The sequence below is a fragment of the Drosophila kikkawai genome, chromosome 2L (assembly GCF_030179895.1).
Source record: "Drosophila kikkawai strain 14028-0561.14 chromosome 2L, DkikHiC1v2, whole genome shotgun sequence".
In the NCBI taxonomy this organism is placed as follows: Eukaryota; Metazoa; Arthropoda; class Insecta; order Diptera; family Drosophilidae; genus Drosophila; species Drosophila kikkawai.
The window spans coordinates 6,340,521-6,358,069 of record NC_091728.1 but is presented as its reverse complement, the minus strand read 5'-3'; the positions used below and the strand labels follow the sequence as shown (position 1 = coordinate 6,358,069).

Below are 17,549 nucleotides of genomic sequence, written 5' to 3'. Positions count from 1 at the left end.
AAATAACGGTCAGCTGTTGGTGCTTTGGCGCCAACTCGAATTCGAAAATGGCCCCAATTCGAGTCCTGCCATTCGGACTAATTATTGATTTTCTCCCAGTGCTGACATAATTTCTCGCCATCGAGGGCAGTCGTGTTTACCTTGCGTGCTCCGCTTAGAACTCACCGAAACGGGCTGAAAATTTCGTTTGTCGCGTTCCCGGAAACGGCAACAAGATTGCACATTTACTGGAAAACCCCCTGCATCACGGCAACGGTGGAACGGCGGATCGTCTTGGCGTAGACTTCGAGTTCTACAACGTGGCCTCCAAGGTGCACCCGAGTCCGGGGGCGGCGCGCAGCGTGTGGGCGCTGCCCCTGACGGCCTCCTCCTCCTGCAACATGGTTGTGGCGGAGGAGGATGGCCATGCCCATGCCGACGACATCCATCTGGACCACCGACCGCACTCGCCGCCGCTGACGGGACGCGGTCCGGGTGGCGGTCATGGCGGCGGCAACGAGGACCACGAGAACGTGCTACTCTTTGAAGGTCTGGACGGGGCAACGACTGTAAATCTTGACGACATCTTTGATATCATCAAGAACGGCGAGGTCAGCGAGGTGGAGAACCTGGTGGACAAGTTTGGCATGGAGTGCCTGTCTGCGAGGGATCGGCACGGCTACACCCCCGCCCACTGGATAGCTCTGAACGGGAACGTCCAGTTGATGAGGTACCTCATCGAGCGCACGGCTCCCATTGATCTGCCTTGTCTGGGAACCCAAGGCCCGAGGCCCATCCACTGGGCCTGCAGGAAGGGCCACGCCTCCGTGGTGCAGGTGCTCCTGCAGGCGGGCGTAGCCGTCAACGCGGCAGACTTTAAAGGATTAACGCCACTCCACCTGGCCTGTATGTACGGACGGACAGCCACGGCTGCCTATCTCCTGGGCATGGGAGCATTAAACAACCTGACGGACATCAACGGGGACACGGCGCTCCATTGGGCGGCCTACAAGGGACACGCGGATCTGATGCGTTTGCTCATGTACTCGGGCGTGGAGCTCCAGAAGACGGATAACTTTGGGTCCACGCCACTGCATCTGGCCTGCCTCTCGGGCAACATGACCTGCGTGCGCTTGCTGTGCGAGAAATCCCAGCTGGACTTGGAGCCGCGCGACAAGAACGGCAAGACGCCAATCATGCTGGCCCAGGCACACCAGCACCAGGATGTGGTGCGACTTCTGTACGGGGAGGTGAAAAAGAAGTCTCGCTGGATACCGTCGGTCTCGGAGAGCTGGGGCTGGCTCTTCGGAGGAGCCGGCGACTCAAAGGGGCCGCTGTTCCTGTTCCTCTTCTCGGTGCTGCTGTGGGGCTACCCCATGTACATGATTCGTGCAATCCCGATCACTTGGAACATTCTGAGGCGCTCGCACTACTGCTTCATCTACTGGAACGCCGTGATGTGGATCAGCTGGGCCATAGCCAACCGCCGGGATCCAGGCTACATACCTCTCAGCTCGGACGCCTACTACCGGGCCATCAAGCAGATCCCGTACTTTGACAAGCTAAAGAAGCGGAACGTGATGCTGACCCGGCTGTGCCACAGCTGCCGGTGCCTCCGCCCGCTGCGGGCCAAGCACTGTCGCGTGTGCAACCGGTGCGTCTCTTACTTCGACCACCATTGCCCCTTTATCTACAACTGCGTTGGCCTGCGGAACCGGATGTGGTTCTTCCTCTTCGTCCTCTCGGTGGCCGTCAACTGCTCCTTCACTATTTACTTCGCCTGCTACTGCGTCATGATCGAGGGTTTCACGATGCTCTACGTGCTGGGCCTCATCGAGGCGGTGGTCTTCTGCGGCCTGGGCTGGATACTCACCTGTACTTCGGTGGGTTTTGGCTGTGGGAATATAAAGGTACATATGTGCTAACTCTCTCACTTTCCATTGCAGATCCTTCATGCGTGCATGAATCTAACTACGAACGAGATGTTCAACTACAAGCGCTATCCCTATCTGCGGGACAAGCGCGGTCGCTACCAGAATCCCTTCTCGCGCGGTCCCATCCTAAACCTGCTGGAGTTCTTTGTGTGCCTGCCGGACCGAGGCGATGACAATGATCTGCTGCTGGAGGATAACATTTGATTAAGGATCTAGGATCGAGCCCCCGCTCGAAGGCGCAAACTGCCCGTGCGTGGATAATGAAGATAGGTGGCAGCCGGCGACGACGACCCACTCGGGTAGGCTGCCCCCAGGCTTAGTGCTTACTTCTGCGCGTGATTTATCATCTACAATTGCACTCGAAGGGTACCCCACAAGGGAAGAGGGGAGTTCACCCATGTGACGGCCATTGTTCGGACCTTTTTTGAAAATTTTTCGTGAAGAGCGCTTTGCAAATTACATTTGCATAACCGTTAGAGATTCAAATTGCTGAGTCCTAAGGAAACTTTTTCAAAAAACTGTCCAAAAAACGGACGTCACATGGGTCAACCCCCTTAAGCTTGATTCCATTATTTCATAAGGAACCTATGAATGCATCCCCTTCCGCGATCCCTTCGTTTTTTAACTCTAGCCTTAAAGAATAATACGCTTCTCTTGTTAGTCTTTTTTGTACAAAATTGTTATGTATAAAATGTGTTATTTAATGATCTCTATATTATATAATACCTAATATAATAATAAATGGTGTGTAAATGTTCACTAAATGTTCAAGTTGGCTCATGTCGTGGTCGGGGAATTGCACAAGTAATACTAGCAGAAGATCAGATCGGAGAGAATAGTGGGTACACTTTGGCATGTATCTTGGGTGAATGAATATATGTGTGTAAATGGGAGAACTATAAAATCTTTCACCTTTTCAGCCCTCAAAGCAAAAGTCATAGTTCTCCGGGTCCTCGGGTATGGGCGGCGGATCCTTGCTTATGTCGACGCCCTCAGTGTCCAGCAGACGCAGCTTTATCTCCATCGAGAGCAGCGTATCAAAGTCCTCGTTCTTTTGCTTGCTGACCATCGGCTGGCCCAGCAGGGCATTGATCCCATCTGTCCAGTAGTTGAAAATGCTCTCGTCCGGAGCCACAAAGTCCAGAGTGGAGTGCTCCATGTTCTCGAACGTTATGGAAAAGGCCAGATTAACGGCTGACTTGCGTGTGCGAGCCTCCTTCATGTGCGGGCACTCTTTGCCCTCCAGCAGCTGCTTGATCTCGCTAATGGGCAGCTTCTTGGGCAGCTCCTCCAAGGTGGGTATGGTTTTCTCATCGCAATCGCCATAGTGGATGACCTTGTGGTTGGGCGACAGTCGGGCATACCAGAATTTGTCCTTTGTCCTGGTTCCCCGTGAGTATTTGGCAAAACGTGTGCCTATTTAGGCGAATGTAAAAGTTAATCCTGAGACATGGAGTATTTAAAGACCAGACTTGGCTCTTACCTTCCACCAAAAACGAGAGCCTCTGCTGCTTGATCAGCTCTAGAATGTGAGGCGATATCTTCTCCTTTAACTTGACAATCGCGGAGGCCGTTGAATCGCACTCCTCCTTCGATGTGCGCTCCTGCTGGCGCAGGGCAGTGATCTGCTGATAGGTCAGCAAGGCTATCTTGTTGCGGAAATCCTCCAGATTCTCGGGCCTGCCCTTGAGGGTGCGCTGAATCTGTTCCCGCACCACGCTGAAAGTGGTGCTAAAGTCCTCGGCCGTAGCACGCATGTCCTTCCATGTGCGATTCAAGGTGATGACACAGATGCAGAAGAACTCCTCAAAGGGCGAGTCGTGGGTGAAGAACATGGGCTGGAAGTCGCCGGATTGCTCGGCCGGTGGCTCGCCTATGCGTAGGATGTCGCAGAGCACCTTGACCAGCTCGATGGAGGTGCGGCCAAAGGGGCACTCGTGCTCGTCGGCGCGGCAGGAGTTCTCCCGCACAATCTTCGCATACTGTTGGGTGTAGTTCCGTGCGAAATAGAACATGCAGTCCAGAGCCAAAACGCCTTCAAAAGGATGTGTTAAAAAAGATTCCTAACTATTTAAAAAAAACCTTACCTGGCGGCGTCTCTATAAAGTCCTGGGCCGGATTTATGTCGCATTTAAAGCCCAGTTTTTTGTAATATTGCGAGAAGTTCACATTGCCGGCGCCGGAGCCACCGCCACCACGTCGGATGTGATCGTCGCTCTGGTTAAGGGCGTTGGTGTGATCGTCAAAGGCAATGCGTCGCAGCTCCTTAATCTTCTCGTGAGCATCCTGGTCCTGGGGATTCATCTTCATGCGCATGCGCTTCTCCAACAGCCCGAGGGTCAGCGTCTGCAGCACATACAGCTGGTGGGTCATCTCGGTTCCCAGGCCGTTGCCAATCAGCGCCAGGCGAAACTGCTTAGCGCTGATGGTGTGGGCAATAGTCCTTCTTCTCCCCTCGTCCGCCTTCATGAACAGCGCGTTCAGCAGGGCAATGGCATTCTGGCGCATCACCGGCGAGTTAACTTCCTGCAGTAGGCGCAGTATGTCCTGCAGCTTGATGTCCTCGGCCACCAGCACGTGCTTACTGCTGCACTGGACAATGTTCTCCAGGTTGGACAGAGCGCTCTCCCCGCAGTTCGTTGGGTACTTCTGGAAGTTCCGCACAATCTCAATGTTGCGGAGCACAAAAGAATTCTCTGGGACCTCCCAGGACACTGTGCCGTGCTCCATCAGCTCCACAAAGCTGGCCAGGCTGTACTTGAGAATATCCTCATTGGTCTGGCCCACATCCTCGATCATTTTGATCAGTGTGTCAAGGCCCTTCTCCTTGATGAACTCCAGGGCAAAGGTGTGGTCGGTGCTCAATGCGGTGAGATCCTTGAGGCGTAGCGCCTTCTCCTGCGGACTGCCATTCAGCAGGACTTCCATGGCATCGCTGGCCGTCTTCGAGGGCGAGTACTGCAGCTGCAGTACGGAGCCGTTCTTGATCTCGTTCCGGTTCTTCTCGGTCACGTACTTCTGGTTGTTGGACTCGCAGAACTGCAGGGCGTAGTTCTGGTGGTCACTGATTCCCCAACCATTGCATATATCCTGGATTTTGCCTGTGGAGGGAGAAGGGGGGAGATAAGTACGACTTCCTGTTCTCGTCAATGCGCTGCATTTTAATGAGCGGCGTCGCTGACATCACGATAACAAAGGGCGTTGGTCCCGCACATAGGATTTCCCAGATCAATAACTAGCTAATAAAGGTTAAGCACTCTTTGTTCCCACATTTTACATGCTATATTAGCTAGTTTGACCTTGTTTTCCTGCCTAGAAATCGTCTCTAATCGTAATTATTTGTTTTATTTACTTACTTGCTAGGGGATGCCTCTGATCCAGGTTTATCAACTGCGCTATGTGGTTCTCCCGCTCAACGGCTATCTTCACTATGTGCGAGTCCTTGACCGTGACCTTTTTGGTAATCATTTTGGCACCTTTTTTAAGCGAGAAGTGCAATTATTATTGTTTTTAATCTTCTTTCAATATTTTCGCTGTTGATTAATCCAAAACAGTGTGACCAGGGTGAAATAACAGTAAAAGGTATAATTTGTGGAAAGAAAAATACCAAAGCTGAATGGTATCTTTTATTTATGAGCGGGAAATTCTATGGTTTGAATGCGAATTTAAAATGATGATTACATTTTTAATTGATAATTGCAGTAATATTGACTTATACAATATACAGCTTCTTATTTCTTGATCATAACCATATGAAATTGCAGGAGCAGCACAGAATGGACTAAAATAGATCCCATCATTTGTAGCCATTTCCTTCTGTTGGCTGGGTAGAGTCCACAAACTCGCAAGTCTAGCCTCATACTGCCCTCGTAGATCAGATAGGAACTCAGCTGGAAATGTAAGTCAGATCTTAAAATTATTTCCAGACAATCCAGGAACCCATTTACCCACCTCATGGGACATGGCACCACCTTCAGACGCCGTAAACTTCACCTTGCTCTGATATATATTCAGTCACCAAATCACAGATGTAGTCGTTCAAAAAGAAGTCCAAACTTCGCACCCAATATATGCAAACTCCCAACAACTTGTCTATAGTAAGCTTGTGTTCGTAACTGGCGTACACAGTTCCAAAGTAGCCATTGATGATGGTGAACATAAAGTAATCGAACCGACAGGCCAGCATTTGAGGTCCATAATAGCCATTTATCCGGCGAGCTGTCCGGCTGAGGGTGGCATGCAAGGCCCAGAGACTGACAAGTTCCTTAGCTTGTGCTTTAGAGCCAATCCTGGTGATCTCCTCCAGCTGTTGGTTGACAAAGTCAAAGCCTCGCAATATTTGCCAGAAAGACAGAAAGTGAAGAAATGTGGTGGACACCAGAATGGTGAAGGAAATGGTAGCCAGCAGTCCCTTAAGCACAGTCAGCCAAGGCATGCCCCATTGGTACATCACCAGGGACAGGAAGAAGGCCACGAACAAATACATCAGCGTGCAGGTTTTAAGGAGAAGCAATCTCTGCAGCATGGAGCTTATCCGCCGCCCCGTTCGTAACATCTCGACGTCCACTTGGACTATAACCAGCTGAAGATCCACTAAAATTGCATCCCGATAGCACCTAGAGATCAATGTGTACGCAATCACAACGTAGTTGATGGAGTACAGGAGATATGGAGCTATCCACATGAAGGGCGGCAGCCACTTGACCATTGTCATAATCTGGGCCATTTCCCAATAGGCCACAGGTAGCAGGGTCAGTGTGAAGGCATTGACTATGAAAGTATACACATGCGTAAGCCTCGTTTGCCGGAATTTTCCACGGATGAAAATGTACGAGGTCATGCCGATGACCACGGTGTATACGTTATATATCCGAGCTATCAACTTCATCGTCCTAAACCCCAGTGAACCGTCTTTGAAGAGTTTCCGCTTGCAACTAAAGTCGATTTGTCCAATTAGGGCGAGTGCTAATCAGGAGAGATTCAAATCTACTTCAAGGATGTCCTTAAGAATGCATTACTAATTGAGGTCTTTTATAAAATATTCACACGGCAGTCAATAATTTGATTAACTCTCCCACCACCTTAACGTTTATGCTGTTGCCCAGCAGGCGGTATTTCTGTCTGTTCGTCGTCTCGGTGGGAAAGTCAAACTCCTCCGGAAAACTCATCAGACGAGCCACCTCGCGGGGCGTAAAGTAGCGCAGTTTTATTTGATGCAGTAGATCCAGTCGTCGCTGCAGCACTTCCTCCGAGTTCGCAGACTCCGGGCTGCCACTCGTATCGATCTCCTTGACCAGTTCGAATATCCGATGGGACTCCTCCTCCGAGAGAGGCGTGAAGGCAGAGCCCGTGCCCTCCGTGTAGTGCGTGTAGCCCTTGGTGAAGCACATGGATCTACTCTGTGCTGGGTGAATGATGTCCATAACCAGGACTCGCTTCGACAAGACATCATCGGGGACTAGAAAGTCGTCAGGAACATTTTCCTCCACAATTTCCGATATTCGGGCAAGCGGCTGATCTAGAACTACATCGAAGGGGACCTGCTCCCAGATCCTGCCTCCAGGGAACGGAAAGTCCTGATCCCGGCGAGCAATGCAGTAGTAGCGATGCCGCGTGTTTGGAACGTTGAACTGCGTGGGTGTCAGTATGAACTCCCGCCAATGGAAGCTCGCCTGCTCCAGGGCTGCGATGAATTGGTTTCGGGCCTGAGAGCCCTCGAATCCCTTGACGTTCTCCATGAGAATGTACTGGAGACCACTGCATTCCGGTATGAGCCCGCAGAGATGAGTGAGTGCGTCAGACCGCTTGTCCTCCGTGTCCCGCTGCAATCCCTGGCGGGTGTGGGGCTGGCAGGGAGGTGACATCAACAGCATGTTGGCACCGAGCTTCCCCACCTCCTTGGCACTCAGGCTCTGAATATTCCTGGTCTTCACGTGTTTGCTTCCATAATTATGCGCGTAAACCGCATTGGCCACAGTGTTTACATCCAAGGCGGCCACTATGTCCCCCTCTAGCTGGGCATCTGTGGGGTTTGGGTGGAGTTATGTTATGTTTGCAGGCTTGTGCATCCACTTACTCACACTTGAAGGCGTAATGCATGCCGCCAATGCCGCTAAATAGTTCTAAAACCCGAAATTCCATTTTATTAACCGAGCACCAGCTGTTTCCAGCCAACTGGTCACACTGGGAAGCGCAATTGTCAGTGTGACCCTGCCGCTCTGGCAATCTGTGCGATTTGCCACTCACAGCGACTAGTCGACACGCACTGATTGGACAATTTCCTCGCAAAAAACTGTTTTCAGCACTTTAAACGCTATTTATATAACAATTGGCGGAGAATTTGGATATTCCCCGTGTGGCCGGCATCGGGCTTGATGTGGGCGTGTCCCGAGCACTAGGAAAGCGCCGTGAAAGTGCGGTAAAGCGAGGTGAAAGCAGCGCTACTCGTCAAGCTAAAAAGGGGGAGGAGGCCGAGGCTCCTCCGCAGAAACCGAAACCACTGCGAAATCCAGAGCTAACCCACCTTGGCAGGGAAATGATCAGCCTCTGAGGCACTCGTCGCGCACGGGACAGATGCCAAGTGAAGTGTCAACGGGCTCCAGATTGGGACTGGCACTGGGACAGCGACTGGAACTTGGTGGAGCCGCGCGGAGTAGATGCGTGCGGCCGTTGGCCTGATGCTGTCGCACGGTGGTGGTGGCGTGGAGCCAGCGATGTCCCGGCCGGACTACGAGCAGAGCGCGCTGCACCACAGCTGCCTGCTGGTCCTGCTGCGGGGTGTGGGGCCGTCGCGCGCCCGCGTCCTGCAGCGGGCGTTCGAGAAAGTGCGACGTGTCAGTCACATCCGGGTGAATGGTGAGCTGGAGGAGCTGATGAGCTTGTTTTCCTTGAATTTCGCCGTTAAAATCACGATTTTCCCGCAGATTCCGCTGGCAATCCTCGTTCCATTTGGATACGCTTCGTCCACGACCATCCCGTGGAGCACAATGACTGGGGGGACTTTCAGACGCATCGTCGCCTGCTGGGACTCATCACCATTGGGCGCTTCGACAACCAGACGGAGCTCAATGAGCTCTGCCGCCAGCACGAGTCCTTAAAGGTGCGCTACGGCTCCACGCTGTACGAATCCCGTGCCATTTTCTTTGGGCCCGACGAACCACCGCTGGACACCATTGGCGAGGGCCAGGCGCCGCCGATAAGCGGTCGTCGCCTGCAGGATGAGTTCACCACGCCCTCCAACTTCAGGTCGCAGGCATTCTTCTATCGCGAACAGGATACCTGTGCGGATCTTGAGTCCCGGATTGGCGACTTTGCCAGCGCGTTGTTTTGGGTCCTGGAATCGAGACGCTTGGAGCGATCCCGCGAGAAGGCGGACAAGGTGAGCCTGTTGCTTGCGCCCTTCGAGAAGCGCGACTTTGTCGGCCTGGACATGGAGTCCAGGAACAATAGAAAGAGGTGCGTGGGTCGTGTGATGAAGAACCTGGCAGATCTGTCCCTGCAGGCGGGCCTGGTGGATGATGCCCTGAGCTTGTACCACAATGCGAACGAGACCTTAAAGTCAGTTGGCGATTCCCTGTGGGTGGGCGCCTCCGAGGAGGGTCTGTGTGCCGCCTCTGCGATGTTGCTGTATCCGCAGATGCGGGAGATCGAGACGCTGCACCGGAACTCATCGCTTCAAGAGGCTGGTGAGTAACTATCCAGTGGAGTCTAGTTCTGTTAAGATCACCTCCCTGTTCCCTTCCAGGCACATCTCCCCTAAAGAGCACCCCGGAAAAGTGGCGGGCCAGCGATGCCACCAAGAAGGTCACTGCTGGCGAAGTCACTGCCAACAATGTAGACTCTGCTCAGCGCGTGACCTCAAACTCATCTTCCTGCTCCTCGGTATCTTCCCTTGTGACGACGGCCACCAATTCCTCCGCCTCGGATACGCCCTCCACGTCGTCGTCCTCTTCCACTTCGACAATATCGGCGGCACCCATTCCTGGACACCAGCGGAACGGCGATTTGCCGGGGAATATACTAAAGGCCGAGGAGATCACCAACTACTATCGCAAGGCCATCATAAACTACAGCAAATACAGGCATGCGGCCACCATTGAAACGGAGGCGGCCCTGAAGGCTTCGCGGATTTGCATAGAGCAGAATCGCCCTCTGGATGTGGCCATGTTCCTGCAGAATATCCTGTACATAAATCTGAGTATGAGCGAGGCGGAGAAGGTCAAGAGATTTGAGATCATCACGGAGCTATACCAGCAGATCGGATATCAGAGAAAGGCCGCCTACTTCCAGCGCTTGGCGGCACTGCAGCACGTTAAGCAGGGCAGCCAGGCGCCAGACTGGAATCAGAGCTACCGCCTGATGCTGGGCAGCTTTACCGGTTACCTGTTGTGCCTGGATCCGCTTGAGGTGCTGGAGAATGCTGCCGGCTGGCCGGCACTGCAGATCGATTTGGTCCAGACCCTCATAACGGCTGCCAGGCGCCTGGGGCACTCTGCACTGGCCACGCGACACATGACCTTCCTGCTGCAGACCCAATGGGACAATATGTCGCCCACGGAGCAAAGCGAGATGGCTGTGCAACTGCAAGTAATGGCGTGCACGAGAGTTTTTCAAGAGGAAATAAATAATTAATTGGAATTCTTGCAGAATTTAAGCGCCCAATGCGAGGGCTCACCCGTTCCCTTGGTGCTGGAGAATGGCACTGTGATACCGCCCGCCAATCTCACCGATCTGCCCTACTGTCTCGACTGTCAGGTCAAGGACTTGCCCGCCCATCTGCGGCCGCAGCGCATAAAGGTGGCCAAGGCAGACAGTGGGCCGTTCCTTTTCACGCCCATCCACTTCAACTCGGTGGACCGCAGGGACAAGAAGAAGGACAAGAATAAAATAGGTAAGCTAGCGATCATGATAGAGATTAATAACTTTATAATTGATATACTCTTTCTCAGCTTTTCTGTGGGTTCAAAACGATCTTAGCGAGGTCACGGTGCGCCTGCGCAATCCTCTGCCCTTTGAACTGGCCGTCACGGACATGAGATTATTGACAAATGGCGTGGTCTTCGAGTCCCTGCCCCAGACGATTGTCCTGCAGCCACACGTGCCCACCTATGTGTCGCTCCATGGCACGCCCATTGAGACCGGACAGTTGGACCTGCAGGGCTACAGCACTCACACGCTCGGCGTCAAGTCCAATTGTCGGCTGAAGCATATGCGTGGTCGCAGCTTTCCGCCCAACTATCTAGTGGATGTGATACCCGCCCTGCCCCGTATTGGGGTGAAAACATCCCTGCCTCAGACCGCGACGTTTAGCAATATGAACAGTGCCGACATAGTGGTTACCTCGGCCAGCTTGACTCTGTACAATGGGGAGTCCTCCTGCTGCACGATAACCATCACGAACGAGAGCACCACACTGCCGCTGGAGTACCTGGAAGTGGGCATCAACTCGAATGTGGAGCAGGAGCTACAGAAAAAGATCTTTCGGATAGACGAAGAGGCATTGAAGGTTGTATTTTTTTAATAATAATAATCTAATAATAATAATTGCTGTTTCCCTGCAGACCAAACTGCCAGTGCCTCCGCTGGGTTCGATAGATTTTGACCTGCACATTTATGCCGAAGCGGACTTTGTTTGTCCGCAGCCACCCGCTTCCTTGAATTCCGGTGCTGCTGGCGGTGATTATGGAGCTGCTGCTTCCCTCGCGCCCTACTCCAATATGTCCACATCGGGGCACGCCAGCTTGCCCTCGAGAGTTGGTTCGCCGCAGCATCGTCGCCACGAGCCACAGAACTCTAGTTTTCGTTCCACCATCTCGGCCGGTCAGCATTCGCTGGCTGCTTTAAGCTTGCAGCCAGGAGGAGGAGGAGGAGGCGCAGGACCGTCTAGCCTGGGCTCGCAATATTCCCAGCACATAGAAGCGCAAGTGCGGCTGAAGTACTCGGGCGGGGAAGCCCTAACGGCAGGCTATTGCCGCCAGTGTGCAGTGTCCTTTAACCTTGAACTCTTGCCCAGTGCGCAGATCACCAGCTGGGATGTTTTGCCGGCCGAAGTGTAAGCTATAATTATGACTTTCCCAAAAACTGTAATAATTGGAATTCCATCGTTTAGGGCCTCACAATTTTACTTGGTGCTGGACATTTCCAACCTAACCGCTCAAGAGATGTCGCTCAACTACACGGACACCAAGAACATACTCATCGAGGCCAAGGAGAGCTGCCGGGTGCCAATACCGGTGGATCGCTGCTCGCTAGAGCAAGTGGTGGCCGCCCGGGCAGCTGAGGTGGCCGAAAACCTGGAAAGGGGTATAACCTGGGTGTTCATTATATTTTAATGTAAATTTATGAATAATCTTCTTCGTTAGAACTATGCTTTCGGACGCAGCTTCTCTCGTTTAACGATGCCCTGAGCAAACTCTGCTCAATTCACATAGCCGAACGGGTGAAAATCAACTGGCTGCTGACTGGAACGGATATTCAGGGTGTAGCCTCGCTCCGAGGGATAGTTCTCTCCCAGTCGATGGTGGACCTGACGGCTGTTTCGCCTTTGCAGTGGTGTAGGTTTTCATAGCCTTTCCTTGGTCGATTTAAAGCCTTTAATTGTCTTGTTGTCCCCAGCCATAAGCTTTCAGGAGACGCCCGTGCAGCCGCACAGCGAGATCGCGTGCACGGTGGGTCAGCGTTCGCTTCTGAGCATCCAGCTGGCCAATCAATCGCTGCAACCGCTCAGGAACTTGGTGTTGAGCATTAAGTTTTACCAGGACTACCTGAACGGCATGGAGAATTACAATCTGGAGACACGCGTGGCCATTTCAGGACCAAATAAGTAGGGCAGCCTAAAAATGAAGTAGGACAAGGTCTTAAACCTCTCTCTCTCTCTATCTTTTCCTCAGAATTGCAATTCCCCTGCTGGAGAAGCAGGAGCAGCGGCAGCACACATGCTCTGTGATATTCTTTACGCCCGGGCGCTTCAAGGCCAGCATAGAGTGCTCCAGCAATCCGCAGCAGAAGCAGTCTGAGCACCAATCGGACATGTTCTCCTCCAGCTACGACGAGCAGCAGGCGCATGTGTGGAAGTTTATTCCCCCCATCGAGGTCACCGTTGTGGAGCAGTGAATTGTTGTTAACTGTCGCTAGTTTAATTTCGTTATTACGTTTGCGTATGTATTGTGTACATGTACCCATTCCTCGATAATTATGTATTTCCCCTAAGAAAGCACACACGAAAAGCAATTGTTTGTAAAGAAACCAACTCTAAACTAGTTACAGAATAAAAACGTATAAACAATGTATATAATTAAGCTCAAACATATAATGTATGTACTTTATGCTTGATAGAGAAAGTGGCCATAAACATAGCATATATCTTATAAAACCTATAGTCCATGCCTGTAAAACATATATCTAAACATGCGTTACGCCGTGGTGTATTTATATAGATAGCAAATGTTCCGCGCACTAAACCACGCCAAGCATTATACATTTTGATAACAAGCTCGTATTTACAAATATTTTTATACAACAATTACCGGGGCAATACACACAAACATGTATCAAACATTAAGATTGTTGCTAAAGAAATTATATGCCAATGAAATGTGTGAATAACTTGTAGTCTAAATGCAATAATAAACTCTATTTGACGATTTGTGTTGTGGTTCGTTTCCACTTTCATCATCCCTCAGCCGAGTCTTCTTATCTCGTCCATGGTGAATCCGTTTCGGTTGAGGAGGATGCAAGACAGCACGTACACGTAGTAGCCCCCGGGGATAAAGGTCAATGCCCCGATAATACTTAGCGCCCAGACTCGATCCGATCGCTCATCGCCCGTGTCCGTCACCCAATAGAGAGTAGCGAAGGCGAGACAGATCTGGACACAAAGAAATGCAATAGGTTGAGTCATCGGATCGGATCGATACTAACTAAAGTAGTATACTCACTACGCCGCCAACAAACAGCGCCAGGATAATGGTTATGGTCTTCCAGGGTATTGGCCTCTGGATCGTCGGTTCTACCCACTGTTCGTTAACGAAACCATCAGTCTCGCACTGGGTCTCCACCACCTTGACATATTCTCCAACTGCTGGCGTTGAGCTCGCTGCGTTGAGACGGCGACGGGAGTCCGTTTTGGTGGGCAGCATGTTTGGTCAACTGGCCGGTCTTGGCCGGTTCCAAATTTGTTACTATTTCTGTAATTTGTTTTTATTTTTTGTTATCAGTGGTGTAGAGCTGCCAACCTGGGCAATTATTTTGGTACAGTGGACACTGGTCACACAAATTGAGTAAATTTCAATATTTTTTTAAATGTAGTTTTGACAATATATAATAAATATATATATATATATATATAATAAAAAAATGTGTAAAATGGCTTTTAAAACCAAAATATATAATATCGTTGTTACGTTTTGTGTTATATATTTACACAATAGCACTAATCTACTGTTCAAGCAAGTTGGCATCCCTTTTTTAAAAATAAAAATACCAAAAGTTTTATAATTTTTTTTATTTATTGAATTAAAATATGGAACAGGATTTTGTAATCCTTTCTTGGCTGTCAACGTGCCTGTAAAATAAAATAATTGAAATATTTTTTAATTAAGAGAAACATTTAATTTTTAGGATATTTAATATAACATATTAGTAATCAGTTCTACTATCAAGATAAATCAGTCATAGACATCAGATGTCCCTATCTTAAGTTTTCATCACAGAAACTTAAACATGACTGAACGCTGATTTCTTAATAATTATTACCTTTGAATATCAGGTAGGCTCTTTTCCAGATTGCTTTATTTCAAACAATGCCAGTTTCCTGGAAAAAGAAAATAAATACTTATTAGTTTATATATTAAAAACAGCCAACTATATTCAAGAAGTTGTTTATAAAATCAGTTCTACTATCAAGATAAATCAGTCATAGACATCAGATGTCCCTATCATGGATTGTCATCATTAAAACGTGTAAATAAGTTTAGTTTTTAAAGGTGTGCTTACCATCTTCAAGTCGCGTTGTTTACGGCTTCAGTTGTGACACAATTGAGACACATTCGACTGAAAATAAAACAAAAATAATTAGTTATTATACGAATCTCCAAAAAGAATTTTGATAGTTTTTGTACAATCAGTTCCTACTATCAAGATAAATCAGTCATAGACATCAGATGTCCCTATCTTAAGTTTTCATCATAGAAACTTAAATATGACGCTGATTTTTAATATTTATTACCTTTTGAACTTAAGGTAGCCTTTTTATCTTAAGGCTTTTGTTTAAACAATGCCAGTTGCTCTGTAAAAAAGGAAAAAATACGTTAATAGGGTATTTAAATGTGAAAATATATTTAGAACATTGTTTTTGAAATCAGTTCTACTATCAAGATAAATCAGTCATAGACATCAGATGTCCCTATCTAGAGTTTTCATCATAAAAAAGGAATTAACCATTTTTAATACAAGTCTCACCTTTCCATGCGAGGTCTGAGAAGTCTCAGAATTGCCATGTTATTGCGGGTTTGGTTTCCACGCCACGGTATTGCTCATGGTGTCATTATGTGTGGTCTTTAAACAATTGTGCCTCGATTTCACTTAATTTATTATTTTCATTCTTTCTTCTGGAGAAAATCATATTTATTTCCATTACTTCTTAAAACTCTGCAATTCGCAACACGTGGTATGAGAAATTGAGTGGCCAGATGAAAATATGGCTTTCCCACAACAAAATTTCAAAAACCTCTGGGTTTTTAAGCTTTCGCTGTTTCTGGGCACACTAGAACGCGGAAATCATGGACGCCAAGTCTGGCAGCACTGGTGCGTTTCCCGTGGTGAACACATGAATTTAAATCTCGCAAACTCACCTTTTCTTCGTTTCTATATTTTGTTTTATTATATAAATAGATATTGCGAGTCGGACGCTGCCGTGGCTACATGACTTGTCCTAAACACTTTCAACTATCGCATCCTAATTGGCCAACAAATTATATTGCTTATTTCTTATGATTACATGGCAGTCGACGGACTTTGCATGTGACTAATCTCTGAATCAACAAAACTAATCCTTAGACCCACACTACCAAAAGACTGTCACAATGCCAAGACGAAGGCATTTGTAGGAAACGCGTTATTAAGGCATTCGATTTACATATCCTATATGAGCGATGATAACTGGACCAGAAGTGCGAGCCGAACCGAAAGGCATCTTCTTTGGCATGCAAGGAAACTCATGAATCACTTTACAGGGTATACAATATGAAGAGGAGGGTGAAATAACAATACTAAGTTAAAAATTGCCTTCTTGGAGTTGTGACAGTCTTGTGTTAGGTGAGTCAACTTTAAACTAATGAGTCCCCGCGTGTTCATGGGTCCTCTGTGGATGTGGACGCCTCCTCCTGCACCTGCTCCTGCTCTTGCTCCAACTCCTGTTGCTGCTGCAGTCGCAAGCGCTTCTTGGCCTGAATATCGGCCAGCGTCTGCTCGATGGAGCGCATGTCCTTCTTGTTCTTGCTGGGCACGAACCCATAGCTTTGGTTTGTCTCCGTCTTCCGTGCCGCCTGCAGGGCGGCCGACTCTCCGATTAGGTGGGCATACTTGGCCTTGTAGTTGGTAGTGGGCTTCACTTCCCCACCGTCTTGATCTCCGGTCGCGGAGGAGGAACCCGCTTCGGAGGTGGAGGCCTGCTTGTCGCTCTGCTCCTGGGCCAGCCGCTCTCTCCGCCGCTCCGCGTATTCTTTGGCTATCTCCACGTTCCAGCCGTCGCCGTTTCGCCGGGCCGTGACCTCGTCCTCCCCAGGCGCATGTTCCTTTTTGTATACCACCGAGTGTCTGTCCACATCCTCGCGCCCAAAGCTCATGGCTATGAAGCCGCCGTTCTCGGCTATTTCGTGTATCACCGAGCGATGCACCTTGTCCAGCGGCTGGAACTCAATGCACTTTCTGTCGTCCTTGGCAAATCGGCCCATCCGTTCGTCCACATACTTCCGAAAGCGGAGGAGCTCCTCCTTCTGCTTGTTCTGCATTCGCTCCATCATTTCGCGCTGCTTCTTGATTAGCGTCTTTTGCTGCTCATTGTTCGCTGGCGGCGCGTCCATGGCGTTCAGTATCGAGTCGAGGAGGTCCATTTTGTCCCAGGGGATTTCAGCCGTGTTTTCCTCGTCCGTTGTTGATCAATTCACGCTGCGCCTGTGACGCCACCATGAAAATGCGAGGGAATCTCAGTTAATCGGCCGTTCGCTCATGCGGGCGGGGTTCTAGATGACTTACCACTCTCTGGCGGATATTATTAGCCTGTCGCGGTGTTCGAATGCCTTTGATTTGGTCGTTTATTTGGTTAAAAATATTTATAATTATATTGGCAACCGGTGCTTGTGCACCAAATAGCAAACGGGGATGGCAACTCGCGCGGAATTGCGGTATTTTGGTATATTTTCATTACACAACAGCTGTTTACACTGAGCGGATGGACTTTCGCATTTATAAGAATATTAAAATTTAAATGCTTTAATGCTTATAGTCAAACTATAAGAGTTTTGTAATACATTTACAATTACACATAAAAACAATTTAAGGAGTCTTAAAAATTAATCAATAAAAAATAGTTTAGAGGTAAAAAAATAACTTTTTGTATGCAAGTGTAACACAGCTTTT

General features: G+C 49.3%; 7 protein-coding genes and 5 non-coding genes across 13 annotated transcripts; 2 read left to right on the top strand and 10 right to left on the bottom strand.

Moving 5' to 3' along the window:
• Patsas (palmitoyltransferase Patsas) lies at positions 1 to 2,575 on the top strand. The gene is made up of 2 exons (XM_017166563.2): positions 1 to 1,862; positions 1,926 to 2,575. Exons 1-2 carry the CDS (start codon positions 381 to 383, stop codon positions 2,115 to 2,117), a joined length of 1,674 nt encoding a protein of 557 aa, XP_017022052.2. The 5' UTR covers positions 1 to 380; the 3' UTR covers positions 2,118 to 2,575.
• Positions 2,576 to 2,733: 158 nt separating this feature from the next.
• On the bottom strand, positions 2,734 to 5,468 carry Ced-12 (engulfment and cell motility Ced-12). The gene is made up of 4 exons (XM_017166700.3): positions 5,270 to 5,468; positions 4,001 to 5,014; positions 3,397 to 3,948; positions 2,734 to 3,329 (listed from the first exon to the last, which is right to left on the bottom strand). The coding sequence occupies exons 1-4, from the start codon at positions 5,379 to 5,381 to the stop codon at positions 2,830 to 2,832; spliced, it is 2,178 nt and encodes a 725-aa protein (XP_017022189.1). The 5' UTR covers positions 5,382 to 5,468; the 3' UTR covers positions 2,734 to 2,829.
• A 190-nt stretch (positions 5,469 to 5,658) lies between these two features.
• LOC108074489 (putative gustatory receptor 59b) lies at positions 5,659 to 6,932 on the bottom strand. The gene is made up of 2 exons (XM_041775783.2): positions 5,865 to 6,932; positions 5,659 to 5,803 (listed from the first exon to the last, which is right to left on the bottom strand). Exon 1 carries the CDS (start codon positions 6,799 to 6,801, stop codon positions 5,887 to 5,889), a length of 915 nt encoding a protein of 304 aa, XP_041631717.1. The 5' UTR covers positions 6,802 to 6,932; the 3' UTR covers positions 5,659 to 5,803; positions 5,865 to 5,886.
• Mt2 (methyltransferase 2) lies at positions 6,912 to 8,129 on the bottom strand. 2 transcript variants are annotated; one of them, XM_017166664.2, is made up of 2 exons: positions 7,994 to 8,129; positions 6,912 to 7,935 (listed from the first exon to the last, which is right to left on the bottom strand). In XM_017166664.2, exons 1-2 carry the CDS (start codon positions 8,052 to 8,054, stop codon positions 6,956 to 6,958), a joined length of 1,041 nt encoding a protein of 346 aa, XP_017022153.1. In that variant the 5' UTR covers positions 8,055 to 8,129; the 3' UTR covers positions 6,912 to 6,955. The 2 variants fall into 2 exon arrangements, with proteins under 2 accessions (XP_017022153.1, XP_070145282.1); XM_070289181.1 differs by having other exon boundaries at positions 7,990 to 8,116.
• A 440-nt stretch (positions 8,130 to 8,569) lies between these two features.
• brun (trafficking protein particle complex subunit brun) lies at positions 8,570 to 13,559 on the top strand. Its single transcript, XM_017166663.2, has 10 exons — positions 8,570 to 8,768; positions 8,837 to 9,598; positions 9,658 to 10,499; positions 10,560 to 10,803; positions 10,862 to 11,418; positions 11,474 to 11,964; positions 12,022 to 12,215; positions 12,275 to 12,466; positions 12,528 to 12,735; positions 12,803 to 13,559. Exons 1-10 carry the CDS (start codon positions 8,570 to 8,572, stop codon positions 13,023 to 13,025), a joined length of 3,912 nt encoding a protein of 1,303 aa, XP_017022152.1. The 3' UTR covers positions 13,026 to 13,559.
• LOC108074563 (uncharacterized) lies at positions 13,202 to 14,172 on the bottom strand. The gene is made up of 2 exons (XM_017166665.3): positions 13,850 to 14,172; positions 13,202 to 13,779 (listed from the first exon to the last, which is right to left on the bottom strand). The coding sequence occupies exons 1-2, from the start codon at positions 14,048 to 14,050 to the stop codon at positions 13,591 to 13,593; spliced, it is 390 nt and encodes a 129-aa protein (XP_017022154.1). The 5' UTR covers positions 14,051 to 14,172; the 3' UTR covers positions 13,202 to 13,590.
• A 228-nt stretch (positions 14,173 to 14,400) lies between these two features.
• On the bottom strand, positions 14,401 to 15,602 carry LOC108074613 (uncharacterized). The gene is made up of 4 exons (XR_011445924.1): positions 15,372 to 15,602; positions 15,139 to 15,198; positions 14,907 to 14,963; positions 14,401 to 14,724 (listed from the first exon to the last, which is right to left on the bottom strand). It is a non-coding gene; the product is annotated as an uncharacterized protein (transcript).
• LOC121502509 (small nucleolar RNA Me28S-Cm2645) lies at positions 14,553 to 14,627 on the bottom strand. The gene has a single exon (XR_005991027.1). It is a non-coding gene; the product is annotated as a small nucleolar RNA Me28S-Cm2645 (small nucleolar RNA).
• On the bottom strand, positions 14,797 to 14,871 carry LOC121502511 (small nucleolar RNA Me28S-Cm2645). The gene has a single exon (XR_005991029.1). It is a non-coding gene; the product is annotated as a small nucleolar RNA Me28S-Cm2645 (small nucleolar RNA).
• LOC121502513 (small nucleolar RNA Me28S-Cm2645) lies at positions 15,030 to 15,105 on the bottom strand. Its single transcript, XR_005991031.1, has one exon. It is a non-coding gene; the product is annotated as a small nucleolar RNA Me28S-Cm2645 (small nucleolar RNA).
• On the bottom strand, positions 15,268 to 15,341 carry LOC121502510 (small nucleolar RNA Me28S-Cm2645). The gene has a single exon (XR_005991028.1). It is a non-coding gene; the product is annotated as a small nucleolar RNA Me28S-Cm2645 (small nucleolar RNA).
• A 168-nt stretch (positions 15,603 to 15,770) lies between the features above and the next one.
• Positions 15,771 to 17,294, bottom strand: LOC138927842 (sperm-associated antigen 7). The gene is made up of 2 exons (XM_070289182.1): positions 17,166 to 17,294; positions 15,771 to 17,084 (listed from the first exon to the last, which is right to left on the bottom strand). Exon 2 carries the CDS (start codon positions 17,021 to 17,023, stop codon positions 16,262 to 16,264), a length of 762 nt encoding a protein of 253 aa, XP_070145283.1. The 5' UTR covers positions 17,024 to 17,084; positions 17,166 to 17,294; the 3' UTR covers positions 15,771 to 16,261.
• Positions 17,295 to 17,549: the final 255 nt, after the last annotated feature.